Genomic DNA, 19891 nt, shown 5'->3' with positions numbered 1-19891 from the left:
GTGCAGAACAGACACATAGAGGAGGCCCATCTGTTTGAGCAGGAAACAGATTGCATCCTGCAGCGAGCTGCACAATCTTCCAAATTACTCTGCAACTCTCCCCACCACAGATATATTTATTAGATGTATCATCATTTCCTGGGAGGTGGCGGGATAGAATTTGATGAGGGAAGATCACATGTACATTTGTATGGGTGAGTGCTTTTATGTTGATTGATGCAAATGACTGGGCGTTTTCAACAGACCCTCGAAAACAGCAGGATAACTACATTTGTCAATAACTGAATATATCAATCATTTAAACCGTACTTGTTGAACTGGAGACTTGAGCTGCAGTTATTTTTATATAATAATAATAATAATAATAATAATAAAAAGTTAAATTTAACTTTAATTAAGTTTAACTTTTACCTTGCTTGTTTTGTTTGTGATATATGCTTTTACAATTCATATTGAATTAGTGTACTGTAAATGCAGCAGGCTTCCCTGAGGATAAGTTTAATAAAATTATAAGAATCTGATATAGCTATCTAAAAGTTTCATTTTCAAATATTTCATTTAAGACAAATCAAGTTGAAAAAATAAATATGTATAACACTCTTACATTCATTTATTGTCATTTTAGAGAAGTAATCGCACTGATTTACTAGTTTTACAGGGCAGAAATCATGACGATGCTTTATGGGAAAGCAAAAAAACAAAAAACAAAAAAACAAAACAGCAGCTGCAGTGTGGTTGACTGACAGCTGAGTTGTCGAATCACAAGACAGTCAATTCTCCTTCAGCCAATCGTGTAAGAGTTGTCGGGACTAGAGCTGTCTGAACTGCTTGTGTAGCTGAAGCTAGTTAGCCTAGCCGTGCTGCTGAGCGCTGAGATGGTACGATGAAGAAATGCTACTTCAACGGGGCACAGCATCTAGTCAGCTAGGCTAGCTTCTTAGGTTGGGAAAATTAACTGGCTTGCTAGCAAGGATTGTGGACATTCTTTGCTTGCATCTTTTGTAAGACATTTCAACACATTAATTATTTCCCAAAACAGACAAGAAGAGGTGGCCATCAGCAGTCAGGTAAGACCAGACGTGGTGTGAATCTGCCTGATCCAGGCTGCTGCCACCGCAACGCTTTTTTCTCCCCGAGAGATAAACTAGCTCCTGCTTCCTTTGATTTTAACGTTAAAGCTCATTTAGGCTAACAGCTAACCCAGACAAAACCAGACAGTCGCCTTGCCAGCATACTGTTACAGATCTGCCTAACGGGTAGTTTGACTGCAACCGAGATATTTGTAACCAATGAGTGTTATTGTGAATATTCTTAGCCAGGTTAACGATAGCCAAGTTGGGTGGTGTGACACGCTGTCAAACTTAAGCTATGACATGAAATGTGAAATTGAAGTGCAGCACAACCTACTTAATCACGGACTTGTACTTTTTTTCCCACTTGTGTCACAGGATAACACGTTTATAACTGAGATTAAAAAGGAACCGCAGCATTTCACAATTTAGAGCATTTCCCACTTCTAGTGCTGTTTTTGCATTCTAACTACTAGCTCAAGCTTAAGGCTTTGGATGCTGTTCACTGATTCCTCTGGGTTTGGTCATGGTCATGCCAAGAAGGCATTCCCTAACATTACTGTTGGTTTATATTACTTTATGCTTATTTTGAATTATTATATGATCATCAATAAGTCCATTACCTTGAAACTGACAGATCAGCTCTGAAAAACTCCTGTTTAGTGTGATGAAAGATGCAGCTAATCAGTACATCTTCTCACTGAATAGGTCAGCATAAATGTTTTTTTTTAAAAATCCTAACAGCTGCCAAGGATTACCATTAACAGGAAGGCAAATGAACTAAGTGGAAAAAATGTTTTAGGCAAGATTTCAGATATTACATGCTGTTTATCTCCTAAAATAGTTTCTGCCTAACACAACCCAAACCAGACTTAATGTCATGCTTCAGCGCAATGGGTATTACAGCTCTGTAATTGTTGGCAAGTTCAAGCTCTAGGTGCTTATGTTTGTTTGGCCTTTTTGCAGAGATTGTTCAGTAGCACTGGGCAATGAACAACATATTATGATGGTCTGAGTATTTTATCTCACTGATATGAACTTGACAAAGTGCGGATGTTTATATCTGAAAGATGCAAAGGGAGAAACATTTCTAAACACAAACAGCTGCAGAATAGTGCTGTTTCTCTTGTAGTTGTCACACTAAAAGGTTTCCGGGAGAGGAAAGGGGGAGCACTGCTCTTAGTGGGAGTCAAGGGGAGGAGAGCCAGAGTTTACAAGGAGAGAGGTGGAGAAGTCACACTTATCAGTACTTTATGCATGAAAGTACACATTTTGTTTTTATATTCCGTGTGCAAAAATACCCTTAAAGCTATCTGGAAAATTTGCACCTGTCAGCTGCAAGCTTATGTGCATGATTGAGGTTTCCCCCTGAACTAAAGCTTTCACTGTTCAGTTAAATGTGTTATTTTGCACTGTTGTTTGTGTGTTTGCTTAATTTGTTTTCTACTCATTGCTCTTGTTGACTAACTGCTCTCTAATGGTTCCCTTGTCTAAATTTTATGATAGAAAAACCTTACAGATATGGAATAATGATCTTGTTTAATAGAGGATCCAGCCCTCGCCCCTTTCCCAGTGCCTGGCCGTGGGCTGCCAGTGGCCTCCAGGAGCCAAATCTGTCCCCACAGCCGAGGGGAAGATGACAACTGTGCGTTCCCCGATAGCCAGAAAACTAATGTGGCTGAAAATTTCCCTCATCAAATGACTAGCTTGTGAATTCAATCTATGAAGTGGTTTCTAATGAAGTTGAGAAATGGGGATTTTTTTTTTCTTCTCACTGTTCTTCTTATGGTATCCATTATATATAAGTTATTGCACTATTTGTCTTTCATTTCCTCTTTTTTTTCTTTTCAGATTTTTTTCTGTCTGACACATTTCTCTAGCAGTTGCTTATGCATGTTTGGACAATGAGCAGTAAATACACTTTCTTCATGTAAATTGAAATTGCTTGCAGAACACCAGCTCTTGACCTTTTTGCTTCTATTGCATCAGGCATTGCAGTTTCTTTTGGAACCGCTCTGTTCTGCTTGAATTTATAGTGAGGCAAAGTAAGCAAGCACTTCACTGTTTGAGATGTTTGATGTCTTAACTGTAAACCACAAGGTGCAGACTGTGTACGGTTGAAACATTCACAATCATTTATGATTTGGAGTAAGTGATGAGACTTACTCCTGGAGGCAAAAAAAAGAAGAACTGTGCAGTTTCAGATTATGTGTTTTTATCTTAATTACGGTTCGGGGTTTTTCTTTTGGGGTTTGGCAGAGTAAAAATGAGGATGTGTGTACTGGTGCAGTAGCAACACTCAGTGTTATGACAAACCTTATGAATCATTAACTATAAAAAGCAATTTTTTTTATTTTATTTTAAATGCAGATTTCTGACTTAATAAAACTTTTCAGGCACAGTTGAAGTGTTACTGATGAAGCATTAAAGATGTATGACGTCTGCAGCTCAGTTACACTTTGTATCCCAAGTGGAAATGTTGAGTAATCTCATGAATAACCATGCAGACCTGGAAACTCTTTTGGTAGCTCAATTTTCTTATCAAAGCATCGTTTATACCATATAACATAAAATAAAGGAGCATGTCTAATTCCAGTGCTAAAGCAGACTGAGTGAAGCCATTGATGTTATCTGTTTCATATCGGATGAGGACCAAATATAAAAAAACTGGGAGACAAAATTTCTGATGTGCCCTTACAGTTGTTGACAATCACATTATGGATTGTTAAAGAAGTTCCTGAGATATTTAAAATTATTTTTCAAGCTACTTTTAATCAAATATAAATATATGTGTGTCATAATTCATGATTTATTAACTTCCATTATGTTCATTTGTATATACTTGGTTTGATCCTCCTATGGCTAGTTACTTGTGACTAAGTTAATATAGAAATGGACATGAGAACACACATTATACTCTCTCTGATAATATTCCAAGAGCCCATTTTAATGTAGAACAGTCTTCTTGGTGTTTGAAATGTGTGTAGGCCGTCTCAGTCTGGCAGTCAAGAGGTGAACTTTTCTGGGGAAAATGTTTTCTTTCTTCTCTGTGTCCTATCAAAGATCTAGCAGATGCTGATTTGTGTGAAGAGCGTGATTTGTGTGTGTCAGTGTGTAATCTGAAATACTTCCTGTTCTCAAGATGCTCATGTACAAGTTCCAACAAGTGGCCCTCCTGGACTTCTGTCCCAAAAATCTTGTTTAGTCCTATTGTGACAGCATATCTCATATTTAACATATCTTAATATTTAAGGAATACTTGGATGAAGGTAATGTATTAAATTCATCTCCATGACGCAGGCTGTCTGGTATCATACAGTGTTTTTTTTCCAGAAAGCTCCAGTAGCAGCAAGGTGTGTAGCTGCGCTGTATTGCCCGACCATTTTAGATCTTATTGCATCGTCTTTTTTGCTCACCCTTTAATACTTAGCTTTAAGTGACGTGTCAGCACATAAAACCAAACCACAAACAGGTTTATGGCACTGTAGTACCTTGCGTTAGGAATCCTTCTTCTGTGTAAACTTGGATTTGTCAGTGGGAAATCTCTGGAGCTCAGAGAGCTTGTGTGGTAACCTGAAGGTTTACTTTATTGTTTCCTTAATCCAAAATTGCTCAGATGTGACCATCACTCAAGCCACTCAAGAAAACAACTGACAACCTCAGGGTGTGGATTAAGATGCGTAGGCTGCTGATGTAGGTAGGGTCTAAGGAAATGGATCTGTTCTTTCATGGAGGTATTATGTTCTGGCAGGTATCTGTTTACAGACTATTTTTCTGCAGGATCATCTCTTGCTAAAACATAATGTAGCTCAGTGACTGTGACTCACTGAAAACAAAATATTGTTTCAGAATTGACACTGTTTTGTGAACATGTGCAATAATCTAATGTTTTTGCTGCAAGCAGTGAGAGAAAAAAACTGCTTCCCGTTTTCCTTGGCTAATCTCGAAGTTTAGGATGCACTTCTTGATGCACAGTTTTTGTTAAGTTTACTGCATAGTATGCTGCTAAGGGGCTCCATACAGGCTTATACATTAAGCAAAGAGTAGCATGAACGATACATTTTCCCAGCCCTTTTCAGCACTCTCCAGTGTCTTTCTTCATAGTTGGAGGGACAAATGAGGAGAGTCATCCTTTCTTATTACAGTCTCACTGCACCTCCACTCTTTCCTTAACCCTTAATACTCCCAAGACATATTTTAGCTACTTTTGTTTTCTTTTTTTTTGTATTTATAGAATAGAAATACTTTATTAATCCCTTTGGAGAGTCCTCAGGGAAATTTGAGTTTAAAAATGAACGTAGAACCCCAGCTATTTTAAGCACAGTAAACATACACACTTTTTTCACAGCCTCAGGTTATGGGTGCTAAAATGATGTAAAATCATGATGTAATCATATAGCAACATTGTAGAAATAACACACAAATCAGCAGCGACCAAGCCTTTCCTGATGCATATCATTCCTTAAAGTATTGGCTTTCATTAAAACAAAAATGTTGGCATTAAAACAAACACACAACACACATTTTTTTTAATCTGCAGATATTAATGCTACTTTTTGCCTACTGTTGTCACAAAACCAACTTCTCTTTGCTTTATTCCAGCAATAGAAGATCATTATTTTTGTTCTTTTCATACAGATATTTAACTTCCTTACACTTGTTTATCTTTGATGGCTTCTAATTGGTAAAAAGTTTGACAGGCAGTTTCTTTATAATAATTTCTGGGTCAAAATTGAGGTCTCTTAGCAACTTACTACTTTGTTTTTAATTTGGAAACTATTACATAATCCATGCAAAATCATATATATATATATATATATATATATATATATATATATATATATATATATATTTGTGTTATTAGTCACTTCATTAAGACTTCATTAGACGCCAGGAATAAACACTGCATTTTGCAACTTGATTATAAACCTCTGAGATGGGATATAAAGCCTGGAAAACTTCCATAGATCTCCTAAAGGATGAGCTATTGATCACGATTTACCTCACAGTTACACACTACTCTCAGTTCCTGAGAAATTGACAATTTAGGCAAGAAGGCTGGGGGGTTTTGACGATCCACGGGAGTTTTAAGGGTCAGCATGGTACGCTAAGAGGCTACACATTATAGTTCTGCTTTCTACCTTTACACCTTTCAGCAAAGTTCTTTGGACGTTTCTCCTCTTTAACCTTACTCTTGTGGAAGTCAGCTTCAGTGCTCCTCCTAAATCTAAGGGCACACAGAGGTTTCTTCTTCAATCTTTGGGCTTTGGAACTAGTTAAAGCTTTAAAATGAAAGGAAACATAATACTCATGAACTGATCTTCAAAGTAAAGAGAGTTCACAGTAAAGAGATTTTTTTAATCTCTCAGATGTCTCCTACAAAATGATTAATTCTATCCAGCAAGTAGTGTTCAAGTCATCTCAAGGGTTTTGTATTGTTTTCATAAAACATGGATGTGTTTCAGTGCCTTTTTTCTTTAATATCTTGCAGCTCTATGTATTAAGTTACATATGCATCAGGCTTAAATTGAGGTTATTTTTGCAAATGCCTCTTGTTATCATTTTTCTATATTTAGCCTCTATAACAATGTACAAGAACTATGAATAATTCATTTGCTGTGGTTTTATGATGACAGTGCTTTGATCAGGCTGATACTGATCACTCAAACTTCATTTTACTGTCTTTGTTTTACTGGTTGTTTTTCGAAATCACCCCCATAAAAAACCCTGTTAAAGGTACTGTTTAATCTCATATCTCTGTCATCTCTTGTTCCATTGAAATGATCTTATTCGTAGATTTATCTATTATTACATCACCCCCCCCCCCCCCCCACCCCCATCCATCTTCAAAAAGCTTGTATTTGTAGGATTTTTCTTTTTTTAACCTGTATTTCACATGCTGCAGCATTACAATCTTCTTCCTTCATAAGATTTCAGATAATGACCGCTATTAGCTTGATTTTCATTTCTATTGTAATTTTCATCCAGAAGATGCTAATGATAAAATAAAAAAAATAGAAACAGGGAAGAAAATTATTTTCACCATATTTTGAAAAAAGTTTGACTTATTTTCTTGATTTAATTTATTAATTTAGTCTTTTTTTTTTAACTTAGTGAGCCTTGAGTGGTATGCAGAGAACTTTTGCTAATTATGCCTGCTCTTACAAATATTTACTAAAGAACATTAATTTCCATTTTCCTCTTATAGATGATCACCACAGTTGTTTTTTCCCATTTGTTTCTGGTTAGAACAACTACTTGTTTAGTTAAAGCAATGTGTCCCATACCACCACCCTCTGGTGACTCAACACAGACTAGTTTATCTGCTTCAGACTAGTCAATGAAAATGTGTGATATGCTGAATAGAAACCAGACTACTGGCTTTGAGCAGTATGGTCAAAATAAACTATGATCATTAAGAGTAGAATCACAATTTGCTTTCTTTATCAAACTGCCTGCATAATCAGCTAAATGCTTCAACCTGAGGTTAAAAGCTCTTGCTCACCAATATCTGCATCCTGTTTTTCTTTTTTAGTCTGATCAGAAGTGGTTATTTGAATTGCTGGTTCTTTTACATTTTTTGAATTTCCCATGTGGAGACAAGTTGGATTAGCATTGTTACAAAGCTGTAAAAAGCACATTTGATTATGTTCTGAATACATGCAACATAAAGGTAGTTTCTGAGATCAAAGCATTCCAGAAAAGGGAACACGAGAAATACATCTTCTTAAACTACAACCTTGATGTACAAAAATAACTGCAGAAGTATCGCCAGATGTTACTACATTTCCACTTTCATATGCACTGTCTGAATCAACCCCACACGTCATAACAGCGATGAAATAATTTTTTTAGAAACTTAAACACTATAAATGGATCATTGTGAAGCAGAAAAACAATTAAAATATGGCCAAGAAAATGTCTGTTTCTTATTTCTGAGTATTTAATCTAACCATGTGTTTAACATGGTTTGGCTTGGATTGGAGTGCAGGCATAATTCATTTGGCTATTTTGCATAAAATGTACCTACATTTATGTTCCACAGTGTGATGAGAAGCTATTTAACTAACCCAATTTCAACACTAAGGTGCATTGTGCATCCATTGAATCTCTTCTAATAATTCCACAACCAGTTACTCTCCCTTCATTGGTGGGAACATTTGGACAAAACTGTCACTATACAATGTCTCTTGCAAACGTATGACATGCCGAATTAAGATTGTATGAAAAATTATATAATTGGTTTGCCTACCACCGACTGCCATTGCATTTGGCATCTTATTCTTCCTTCCAGACATTAATAAAACAAGTCACCTAACCATCATTGCCATCTCTCTGTGGGCCAGACAGTAGCAACCAGACAGAGAATATGCAACCTTAATATACTGTGAAGTGAAATGGGGAAGTAAAAGTACTTGAGAGTGGAGTTTTGCTTGTTAATCTGCCTTGACGGTTTTATGGTTACATGTTGTTTCTATTAAATGTATAGTCATGAATATCCTGCGATGTAGACAGACCAATATGATAATATACTTGTCAGATAGTAATGAAGCGTACTGATTAAAGCTAAGCATATAGTCCTGATCAAGTACTACACTTGACTGTTTTTAAATCATTTTATAGTACGAATTGTGATATAAAGTTTTGGCTGGTACTTTGTGTTTTTGGGTTAGCTTGCCAAGTTTATCTATTAGTGGCATTTGTGTGGTTTTCACACAGATTTGTTTGGCGTGCAGATTGAAAACTTTGATGCAAATGTTTCAAGAAAGCTTGAAACATTTGCTCTTCGTTGTTTCTGTGAAGTTATTCTCAAAAGAAAGGAGCCACAGGCTATTTTAGGCTATTCCCCACTGCTGAGGGTGATCCCAAGGGGTGCATAACCAACTGCTTTCACACAGTCATGTGTAGCCTGTACACTTAACCCCAAACCCTAGAAGCCCCCTAATTAAATTTTAAGATGATTCTGCATCAGTGCGCTTCTCTAATGATGAATGATTTTCTCTCACCAACGATGGTGTTCAAATTAAACGAATCTGATCTTACTTTAACAAGGTACACCACACGCATCAGTGCAAAGATAATTTATCCGAACTCTTCTGAACTCTGAGGTCAAGCATGCACTCTATAAGATTGCATCACTTTCCCATCATCCGGTCACCCTTGTGTCCACACTTCCTGTCTCACAGCTGGCCTGCTAAGTCTCCCATGACCCTTTGCTGCTGTGCTGCTGTTTTGTTTTGAGAGAGTCCAAGACAGCGGGGATGAGATGTGGTCTCATGGGGTTTTGCTGCTGAGGTTCAGTGTGGCGTGTACTTGCTGGTCCATCGCTATCCTCCAGCCTGACTGTTTTGTGAAGCAGACCTGCCCTGTGGCTAAAATGCAAGTTTTGGTGTAAGTTGGAGGAAGTGCAGCAGTGCCAGAGGGGCTGAGTTAGCAGTGAGCACACGGAGCACATTCCAGAAGGCAGCATAGCCCTGTGATTTTAGCAGGCTGTCACAGGGATTAGGTTACCCTGTCTGCCTCTGTGAGCTCATGCTGTTGCTGTCTCAGTGCCTCAGCAATCCTGCTGAGCAGTAGTACACTGTTTGTTCCCACGGTGAGGAGAGACTAGGATCCATATTCGTTCTCTCAGGCTTATTTTGTAACCCACTTTTATGATTATTTTTTTTTAACAAAGATCTTCTGTCACTGATAAATATAAAGGTATACAGGGGAATATATTCTCGGTGCCAATACAGTTTTGATTTCTCTTTCTCACTTGCATGTCTCTAATGCAGCTTTTCAGTGAAAGGAAATTACCACATAGGCCACTAGATGTGCTCTTTGACTGAATCCCAGCTCGTGACTTCTTTTTTTTTTCCACTCTGCAGAGAAGCATAGGGTTTTGACAGCAGCTGTAGACTGCAGGATGTGGTGAACTCATGTCACTGTTTTTCATGCTAAGAAAAAAAATGCTCGCTAAGTTGCACTGTGCATCTCTCGTTTTACACCACTGAAATGCAGTTTTTGTGGCTTTTGGTTTACAGTATTGCATAAGTCTTTTCAAATGTTATTTTAAAGGTGCTTTGTGAAAATCTTAGCCAGGTCAGGGGTATGTCACTGAAAAAAAAACTGGTGTCAGTGGTCTTGGGAACATGAGTGGTTTACTGATAACAACACTGGGTGATTGTTCACTAGGACAGTAGATAGGTTACAGCTTTGTACGTAGTAGTTTACAAACGATTTACAAACAAATTTACATAACGTCTCCCTCATACTGCAGTCCTATTCTGTCTGTGCAGGAATAAAACGTCTGGCAAGAATTATTAAAATCACTGCTCATGGGGGATTTTTTTATTTTAGAATAATAATATTGCTAATAATAGTAACTCTTTGATATGACACAAAGGTATTTCACTTAATAGCAAAACATTCTGGCTTTGTAAAACATGTCTTAAAGTACCACTACGTTACTTTCCGATCATGAAAATATGTGTGTCTGACTCGTTTGATGGCACAGTGACATTTATATACATTCTATTCTGTCATTGTCCTGAGACTGAGAAACCACACTTTTCAACTATTTTCCTGGGATACTGCAGCACTTTACAGCAGCTGGATACAACACACTGGCTGTTTTGAATCTGCATTGTGGCTGATTTATCAAAGAAATGCAAGAGGACGTTATTGGAGGAAGAGAAAGAAATATATAAAAGAAAGAGCTAGACATAAGAGTCAACATCAGACTGACTTCTACCGGTGGGAGAGAGCTCAGAGAAGAGAGAGGATGCCAAATGGGACTGAGAAAATCTGGGGACCTAGTAGTTCTTTTCACTTAACCTACACAATCAAAAACCCTTTAGATGAAAAATGGCACTGAAGACAAGCCTAGAGCTAAGTGGATGAATCCCATAAGAAAATTATCTGCTCTAATGAATAATGTGACAGTTAATGCAATATTTGGCTGCCTTTTCATACTACATAACTTTTTTGCAAGCAGGTTGGGTTTAAACTTTGTGAGGGAGGAATGGTACCCAGAAAAAGTTGCCACATGAACTGGGAAAACCCAGCACTTACCACAGACCAGCAGATTTGAGCTCCTCACAACCACTTCAGGTTTTTTTTTTTTGTTTTTTTTTTTTCCCCCGGTGCTCTTGTTGACATCACTAAAGCTTTATATAAATTGCTTGCTTTTGCTTTATTCCAAGGGACTTTTTTTTGTTTTCAGTTGTAAGCCATTTTATAGGTCACAAGCCATTTGACAAAGAGCAGTGCTTTTATTGCATCACTACGTTGGACAGTCTTTTCCACAATATCATTTCCAGATCAGCAGTCCTTGTCCTTCAAGCTGTTATCTGCATGAGTGTCTCCCCTTCTTCTAATCATCAAAGAATTAAAAGCCAGAGAACTATCCTAACAACGTGAGTCATCATCAGAAAAAGGTTTCTTTTTTTTAAAGAGTAAATTCATGAAATTATTTGCGTTTTTTTTTTTTTTTTTTTTTTTTAATTTAAGAATAAATAGAAAATTAAAAATGAAGTTTCCATACTGCTTGTTTTGGGTTGGGTGTACCTGTGAATTCTGCCTGGTAGCAGAGTAAATGGAGATCCACAGTAGATGCAAATGTGACGCCATCTGAGCAGTTTGACCTGTCTGACCTACTGTTTAGTGCTTCAGAGTGGCGACTGGCCTTGTCTCAGTCTGCAGCTGCGCAATTTGCTCAGAGCATCTGTCACCCACCTTTCTGATCCAACCTCACATCTGCACTGTCGTAAGTCACTACAGAGTTATTGTGATCTTGGTGCTCAGTCACCTTAGATGTGGGGGAAAGATGGCAGCTGAACGGAGTGAGACTGGAATGCTGAGTTCTGTCTGAAAATAGGAGATAGCTGGGAAAAATGAATGATTTTGACATGCAGTTGTAGGAAGCGTGTAAAGTGAAAAAACGAGAGTAAGGGAGGGATGTTGTAAATGGAGATGGAGCACATATCCACTCTTGTCTAGTACTTTGGCAGACCGCTATGCAGCCCAGCCCAGGGAGTGGGGAGATCTTTGCCTTTGTCTGAGTGAATGAGGCAACTGAGGAGAGTAAATCAAGTCTTTGTTTTTGTGTGCCGCTCCTTACATGTCTCACAGTGTTTATTAATTTAATCAATGTTGGAAAAGAATCATGCCATAACATAAAACCACAGCATACGCCCAAATGTTATTTGGCAAATTAAGTAACCCTCCCCCCCCTCCTCATCTTTTTAATTTTCTTTTAATGTGAGCTCAGTTGATTGAATTATAGAGGATGTTTGGGAGCTTTGTCACACCTCCCAGCTCATTTCTCTTAACTTTCTTTTGTCTGGTGTAGTGAGTATAAAATGACATTTCTGTGAGGAAACAATTCTCCTCAGTATCTTGACTTTTTCTCCAGGGAAAAAATAATAATAATAAAAAAAATAAATAAATATACTCCTCTTCTTTTGGTTAATGCTGCTGAAAGTTAGTTTGCCTGCTTCACCTCATGTTTGCCCAAGATCAGGTTCTGTGGACATCTCAAGGCCAGCCGTGACCGAAACCTAGACACTACTGCTGCTTCAAATAAAAACCATGAGCTCTCTATCAATGAAGTCAGTGTCTGGTCCCTGAAGTAAGTTGAGGGGTGGTGGTGGGGGGGATGAAACTTCATCCACTCCCATGACATCAGAGCAACTATGCTGCTGCTTCAGTAAAGCCTCGCTCCCTCAGCGCTGACCCGGGGATCTGCAGTGTTAACCTAAGCATAGCTCGACCACGCTGGTGGCTGTATGGGTCATAAGACTAGTTGTTGTGAATGTGCTCATTGTTGAGCTTGAGCAAATTTTCACAGTGGATCACAGTCTTCCAAAATCATGATTTTTAGATGGCCTGGGGAGCCTATGCCACATTGCAGACATTCCTTTTTGTAACAACTCGCTCAAGTTCAGCATTTACATAGACTGCACGCATAAGAACGTTTCTAGGCCAGAGCTAAATTTAAAACCGGACCATACATCATTAAGGCTCTGTGAGAGAACTCGGACTTCTTGACGTAGTCTTCGCTGCTGACGTAAAGTTCCCCTTTTATGCATTTCCTCATTAGAGTGATGTTTGCCGTCCGTCTGGCTCGTGTTTGAGGCCCAACACAAAAGACAATCGTTACTACACTCCTTAGAGGAAGTTATCTGTTGTGTAAATTTATAAAAAAAAAATGTAGATTCTAAAAGATTAGTCTTGCTCTCTGACAGCTTTTGGTGTTGAAGGCTGAAAAGTAATTTTATCTGTTATTTCGGTAATACAATTGGTGGAGGGAAACTGTCTGACAAGACTAAACTGTGGAAATGGGTGCTGGAATTTCTACACTATTCAGGCCTAACTGTAGTATATTTGGATAACTCTGTCAGCATGTTCTTGGAACAAATATACTACAAGGATAATATTAAATGGGGAGCAGCTTGGTTGAAAAGGTTTGAGTCCATTTATAATTCTCTTGCATCATTTCTGATCTTTTCCAGGTCAACAGAAGCGTCAGAGCCTGTGAAGTTTCTCAGCTTTGATGCAGAACAGGTACGACTGTCCATCTGCAAGCAGTTTCTAAACCCACTTTTAAGTATGTTGTCTTTTTAATCACTGTGCCTGAAGGAAACATCACAGTCCTAAAATGAAATGTGTATGAGGCCTGAGTAGATAGAGAAAAAAAAAGACATTTATAATTAATATTAGTGTAAGATTTGTCACTTCTAAAGGAGTTTCAAACTATTTCAAAGAACATTTTTCTGGAAGGACTGTTGCAAATAATAATTGTTTTGTAAAGTAGGAAGGTTTTCTTGGCCATACTTATGTCTCTTTTTGTTTCACTCATCAGTTTAGCTACTGCAAGATGACTGAAGAAGTGATTGTCATCGCCAAGTTTGACTACATGGCCCAGCAGGACCAGGAGCTGGACATCAAGAAAAACGAGCGTCTCTGGCTGCTCGACGACTCCAAGTCCTGGTGGAGGGTCCGAAACGCCACCAACAAGACGGGCTTTGTGCCGTCCAACTACGTGGAGAGAAAAAACAGCGCCAGGAAAGCTTCCATCGTCAAGAATCTGAAAGATACACTTGGTAAACGAAATCTGTTTTTGAAGTTGAAGTTGATTTCAGTAAGAGGTGGTTTAATAAGCGATGAACAGAAAGCATGCTGGAGTTTGAGCTCTCCCCATGACCTTGTTTATTTTCTTGGAAAAGCTCATTATATTTCAGTTAAGCTGCATAGATAGCAGAACTCTAAATATTTATACTTCTTGGGTCCTTCACAGCATCTCCTGAGTGAAGGCTGACAAGCTTTCTGTTTCACATGCACTTTTTTACTAAGAGAAGGTGAGCTCTATCTAGGGCAGACCTCTCTCTCTTTTTGACCACACTGTGGTATATATTTTATTTCATGACAAGCATCACAGAAAGATTTCCCCAGTCTGCTGTCTGATTGGTTGAAAAACAAGACAGTTACTTTCTTCTCACCACACACTTAGACTGCGTCTTCAGAAACCAAGTTTGTCTGATATAAGACTTCGATTAAAGCGTTTACTTAGGTAAGGCAGTTTTATTTTTGAATTTCTGATCTTCATTTATAGCCTGTATGCTGGTATTTTTCTTTCATGTGTCCATTTTGTGTCAAATCTAAGTACTGCTGCTTTTTATTTGTGTGCAAACAAACACAACAGATGATTTTTGTTTTTCTGGCCTTTTCTATCATGACTGGGAGTAATACAGGACAAGTGTTGTCTCCTCTGTCAGCACATCAGGAATATTTTGGGACATTACCATCTGCCAAAGGCCTTTTACAGCCAGGAGCAAGCCAATTGTAACTGTGTATGTAAGCCAAGGTTACCATTTGTCTTAACTTTATTCTTCTTGATGACAGATAGTCATGATAATTTGTGATACACACAATGACCGATGGTATTCATCCTGGAACACAGTTAAATAGTTTGGCATCATTTCTGCCCGTGATTGCTTGTATGAAATGCCTCATTGAAGACTTCGTCTCTTGTTTCTAATTCTTGATGTACTATTTGCTCCGCAGGACATTTTTTATTTTAATTCAAGTTCAGGGGCATGAATGTTTTAATTGGTTTACTTTGTCCATGACTATTTTAGTTGTATGCCAAAGTGGACAAAAAGGCAAACGGCTCTGCATGATTCATTATTAAGTAGTGCAGTCAAAGCTACTACTTTATATACCCAAATCCCTCTCAGTGCCATTAAAATAAAATGAATTGCCTATGATGCAAGAGAATGTAATGTTAAAAGTTATGGAGATGGATAAAATCTTTTGGTTTTTAAAGTATTTCCTGTATACACACAATTAAAAAAGAAAAAAAAAAACACAACTTTATTTAGCTCTTTATTAATTTAAAATTACAGATGTCACAAGACAGATACCGATTTTACAGATTTTTACAAGCATGATTATTATGTGTTAATTTCACAACACAACAAATTATAAAATGACATGAACACTCCTTATAAATCTAAATAAGTTTTATCTATTACTGTCTTTAAATGTTAACATAATAAATAATATAGAAACGATGTAAAGTAACCAAGAAGTCTCATTCCAACGAAATCACCTGTGCTCTGTAAACAACAAATACTACATAATACTCTGGATTTCTCTCAGAGAAAACATGGAAAAGGCTACAAGGGTGTAAGCTGGACCTGGGTGGCTTCTTTCTGTAAACTACATCATGTAAATGGTTTTAAAAACAGAGTAGAGAATTTAGTAGCACAGAAAAAAAACGTCTAGGTAACTTTAGACTTCCAGGACTTCTAGTCCTTTAGCAGAAAGCTGCTAATTTAGACATTAATAATACTAGAACATGGAAAATAAATAAATAATATCATGTCTGTAATTACAGGCTGTTTCCCAGCCCAATTCAAACTGACTACAAGGCATCAACCTCATAACGAGTTTTTTAATTTTGAACAGTGAAACCATGTGAATAAAGACGTCATTTAGTTTTTCTCATCTGTATTATGTTCCGTTCAGGGAACGTCTACTCGAGTCATACATGATTACAAAATTGAAAATTCCTTTTATATTAATAAAATGAATTTGCTGTTGCCATGAATCGTGATTAACATCACACTTGATATCGCTTTAAGAAAGGATAAAGGTTTTTGTGGTTAGAACATTGATTATAGGCACTTTGAAGTTGGATAAAAGTGCAACAATGAGGCAGCCACATGCTGAACCATTTGACAAAAAACACATCAAACTCACTTGTGAGAGTGACACCAAAGGTGGTCCTTTTATTGATGTGGTGAGGACGATGTGTATCTGTGTTGGGAGATCCCTCTGAGGAAGCTGTTGGCCCCAAAGGGACGTTTCCTGCTGAGAAGAGTCAAAAGTGGAACTCTTCACCAGAAATGTGTCAGTCCATGACTGTATCGGACATGGCAGTGTTTGCAAAACACTTATCTGTTGGACATGTAAACTGCCTCTTCCTGTTCACTGGCTTTTTTTTAGTGTGTTCATGCCCACAAAGATTGTGGTCAGAATATGTTCATATTTGGGCAGCAGTGTGTGTATCTAAGCGCAGGGTGGCTAATTTTATTCAGCTCATGATTTAGCTGAACTGACTTTAATGAGGATTTCCATTCCCAGTTTGATTTAACTGCTGCACTCCCACGTTTGTCCAGCCCGTTTTGCCCTGAGGTGTGCAGGTTTATTTGACTGACGGTTATTTGTAGTGTGTGTTTATTTTTGTGTGGGAGGGTGTGTTACTATTAGCTAGAGCCTTGAGCCTCCAAACAACACCTTCCCACCTGTCAGCTCACCCATTGATCAAATGGCTCAGGTAAACAGCTGCACGGCTGAAGCAAACGCATGTCTAACTTACACTTAGAAAGATTTAACCTTTTGTTCGCATATTTCCTGATTAGATTTCAGACCATTGCTATCTCCACATGGTATATATGAGTGGGAGTCTAAGAGACACAGCCTGAGGATAACACTTTTGTAAGTTGTGTGGGAGGAAACGTGGATCTCTTTCTCAGTTCCGGGGTGTCATCATTTAAAAGAATGTGTAAGAGTGCGATCCTTCTGCAAAAGGGCTGTTTTGCTCTGTGTCTCTTTGCGTTTCTATGTTTGAGGACTCATGTTTCCTGGGTTTGTTGTAAAGTTATGAGTGTGTCTCCACAAACAACTGCAGTCATGTGACACTGAACAGTCACTGAGTCACTCAGCAGCTGTTGCGTCCCCGCAGCTCCTTATTTGTTCCTGTAATTCTTCATTTTTTTTTTTCTCTCTAAGCAGTGCACTTTACCATAAAGAATCTGCTGGTTCATGTTGAGGAAAAAGCTACTTCACTTTCCATACAGTTCTTTTCTTTCATTTTTTTTCCTTCTCCATGAATCCAAGCTTCAGTCTCCCCCCTCCTTCATTCTCCATGAGACTTCTGTAGTGCTGCCTTCCAGTGCTGGTCTACAGGCCTCTCTTTCCTGAGTCCTCGTTGGCTAAGCCTCGACCACATGGTCAAGGAGTGGGCTGCCCTACTCTGCAGTCCGCCCAGCTCTCTGGGTGTTCACATGGAATAACTCTACAGCTGCAGTGGGAAGAGAGCAGGGGCCGGGAAAGAGACAGACAGAGAGAGGGGGAGAGGCGGCAAGCCCAAAATGGACATGGCTAACCTATTCAAACATTTCTTTCGTGAGTTTTTTAACTTTTCTAGTCTTTGTAGCTCCTTACAGTTTTTATTTATGTGTTGTACAAATGCTCTGAGAATCTTTTTCTGAACTTCAAGAGGGTAGAAGTAGTTCAAGTTGTCTCTTAGATTTTTCACTTTGGTTAAAAGTTGGTTTCGGCTTCAAGGTAACCAAAGAAATATGTGAAATTCAGAGGAGGCGGAACCAAATTTTTTTTGTGTGTGTGTGCTAGCATGTTGTTTTGGCAGTGAGTGGGTGAGAGGGTGTCTTAACAGCTTTTGAAGCTGTGTCTGTGTGAGCGGCTGCAAAGACTGGGTGGATATGCTTTTGAAAAGCCTTCTGCTGAGCCGAAGCCTGTAATTGCCCCAGCAATCCTTCTCTGTCTCCTTCTTCTGAGCACATACACACAGTAATCCTACTTCATTTTTTTTCCCCTAACATTTGTCTCAGTGAGTGGGCTGCAACTTGGTGGATAACATTATCATGTTTGAAGACCCTTCCTCTCCTCTCTGTTTAGAAATATCTCAAGATATAGCCAATGCCTGTTTTCTTTTATGCTACCCTGAGGGCAAGCTCACTCATTCTGGGAGGGCCCCCCCCTCTCTATTCTTCCACACCCCACCACCGGTCATGAGCTACAGTTGAAGGGACGCGGGGTGCTCGTGTAGAACACTGTAGTCTTTGTGCAGAGAGGAGGAAGGGGTCCTTGCTGATTGATGGGACCTGGGTTCCCATCTCCTGCACCTCTCTCTGTTATCAGAGGAATGTCATTACTCGCAAAGCTCCATTGGTCGTGGATACTTTACAGCCACACTGACACACTTTTTCAAAAGGCCCTGGCACACACCCTTGCTGTAATCTCACCTTGTAGCTGTTGAGTGGTATCTTCTGGCTCTGTCTATCTTCCCTACTTGTGACCTTGTATATATGTGTGTGTGTGTGTGTGTGTGTGTGTGTGTGTGTAAGAAGAAGATATAGATGAGCTGACAAATGTTTTACTTGTGTAAACTGAGAGCTGTTAGCTCGCGCTCTCCCCTCCCTCTGTTTTCCTGTTTCCCCAGTGAGCGGAAACTCTAATTTGAGCCACATTTCTCTCTGAGCTGTGGAGAAGTGCAGGGCAGAGAGGAAGTAAGAAGTTAGAAGGAAGTTGAATCATGGCGTACGGACTCTCGGCTGGACTTTCTGGCAATCGATGCCCCTCAAGCTCTCATTCACAGCCTCCACTGCTTTTACTCAAAGCCAGTCACCTCTGCTTCATAACCGCAGAAGCAAAAAGACATAATTACGATTAGGAGACTGGTGGGAGAGTTGTCAGTTTCACTTAAAGCTTAAGATGTTTTTCTGCTGTAAAGTTGTCCTTTTTGTTTTTCTGCCTCCTCTTCCCATCAGAGGAAGTGAGTAGTGGTCTGAGCATGTTGGACTGTAGCCAGCACTGTGAATGTGTTGGTAGACAACAACATAAACCTCTACTGCACCAACTTAAAGGGCTGCTTTTTAATAACAAAATATATCATAATCATGTTTTTCTGGAGGTTTATTGAAGCAATAGTATCTATAATCTATAAAAGTTGATTGTTTGCCATGTAATGCAATTAATAGGCTAGATGTTAAATGTTAAGTAGCTAAAGCTGGCTCGTGCATGTGAACAGCAAGGATTACTTAAAAAATATTGCTCAAATAACATGGCAGTTCTTGTAAATAGCCCATTGAAAACCAAAAAAATTAATCTAAATTCAATATTTTTTTTATTGCTCACAAATAAAAAAAAAACAAAACCTTAAAGTTTGGAGATCCACTTTATTCATTTTTGTCTTTTTTTGAGACATCTTCAACGCTGTTTGTAAAATGGATTTTGATATTTAGTAGATTAAATAACATCAGATAAAGTTATGCTTGCACAGATTGCAGATCTGTGTGTTCTACAACACATGCAGTGATGTTTTTGTTATCAGTTGGTGTGTGTTTTCTTCAGAATAAATCATTTTGAGTAACCAAGATAAGGAAAATAGCATCAACTCTCATAAAATGGTATAAAAAATGTCAAATGATTTTCTTATGTCTAAAAATTTAGATTATAAGAAAAGAAGTTATGGGGTTTTAGGGAAAAAAAATGAAAAGAATTTTGTCTAAAAATACTTGATTAGAAAT

The 19891-nt window shown here is 38.4% G+C and overlaps 1 protein-coding gene across 3 annotated transcripts in view; it reads left to right on the top strand.

The window, feature by feature from the left end:
* The first annotated feature begins 158 nt into the window (after nt 1-158).
* The window catches only part of nck1b (NCK adaptor protein 1b), a 28406-nt gene continuing 8673 nt past the window's right edge, over nt 159-19891 (top strand). Inside the window, exons 1-3 of one of the 3 annotated variants that reach the window (XM_041968739.1) lie at nt 159-194; nt 13568-13619; nt 13918-14158. In XM_041968739.1, the coding sequence (XP_041824673.1) occupies nt 13933-14158 (226 nt within the window). In that variant the 5' untranslated portion in view covers nt 159-194; nt 13568-13619; nt 13918-13932. Of the gene's footprint in view, nt 195-662; nt 1068-13567; nt 13620-13917; nt 14159-16653; nt 17748-19891 lie in introns of those variants that run through there. The other 2 variants (XM_041968740.1, XM_041968741.1) reach the window with 2 other exon arrangements.

Source organism: Melanotaenia boesemani, chromosome 18, assembly GCF_017639745.1.
Source record: "Melanotaenia boesemani isolate fMelBoe1 chromosome 18, fMelBoe1.pri, whole genome shotgun sequence".
NCBI lineage: Eukaryota > Metazoa > Chordata > Actinopteri > Atheriniformes > Melanotaeniidae > Melanotaenia > Melanotaenia boesemani.
The sequence above is the reverse complement of the archived record's forward strand: the minus strand, read 5'-3'. Positions and strand labels throughout refer to the sequence as shown.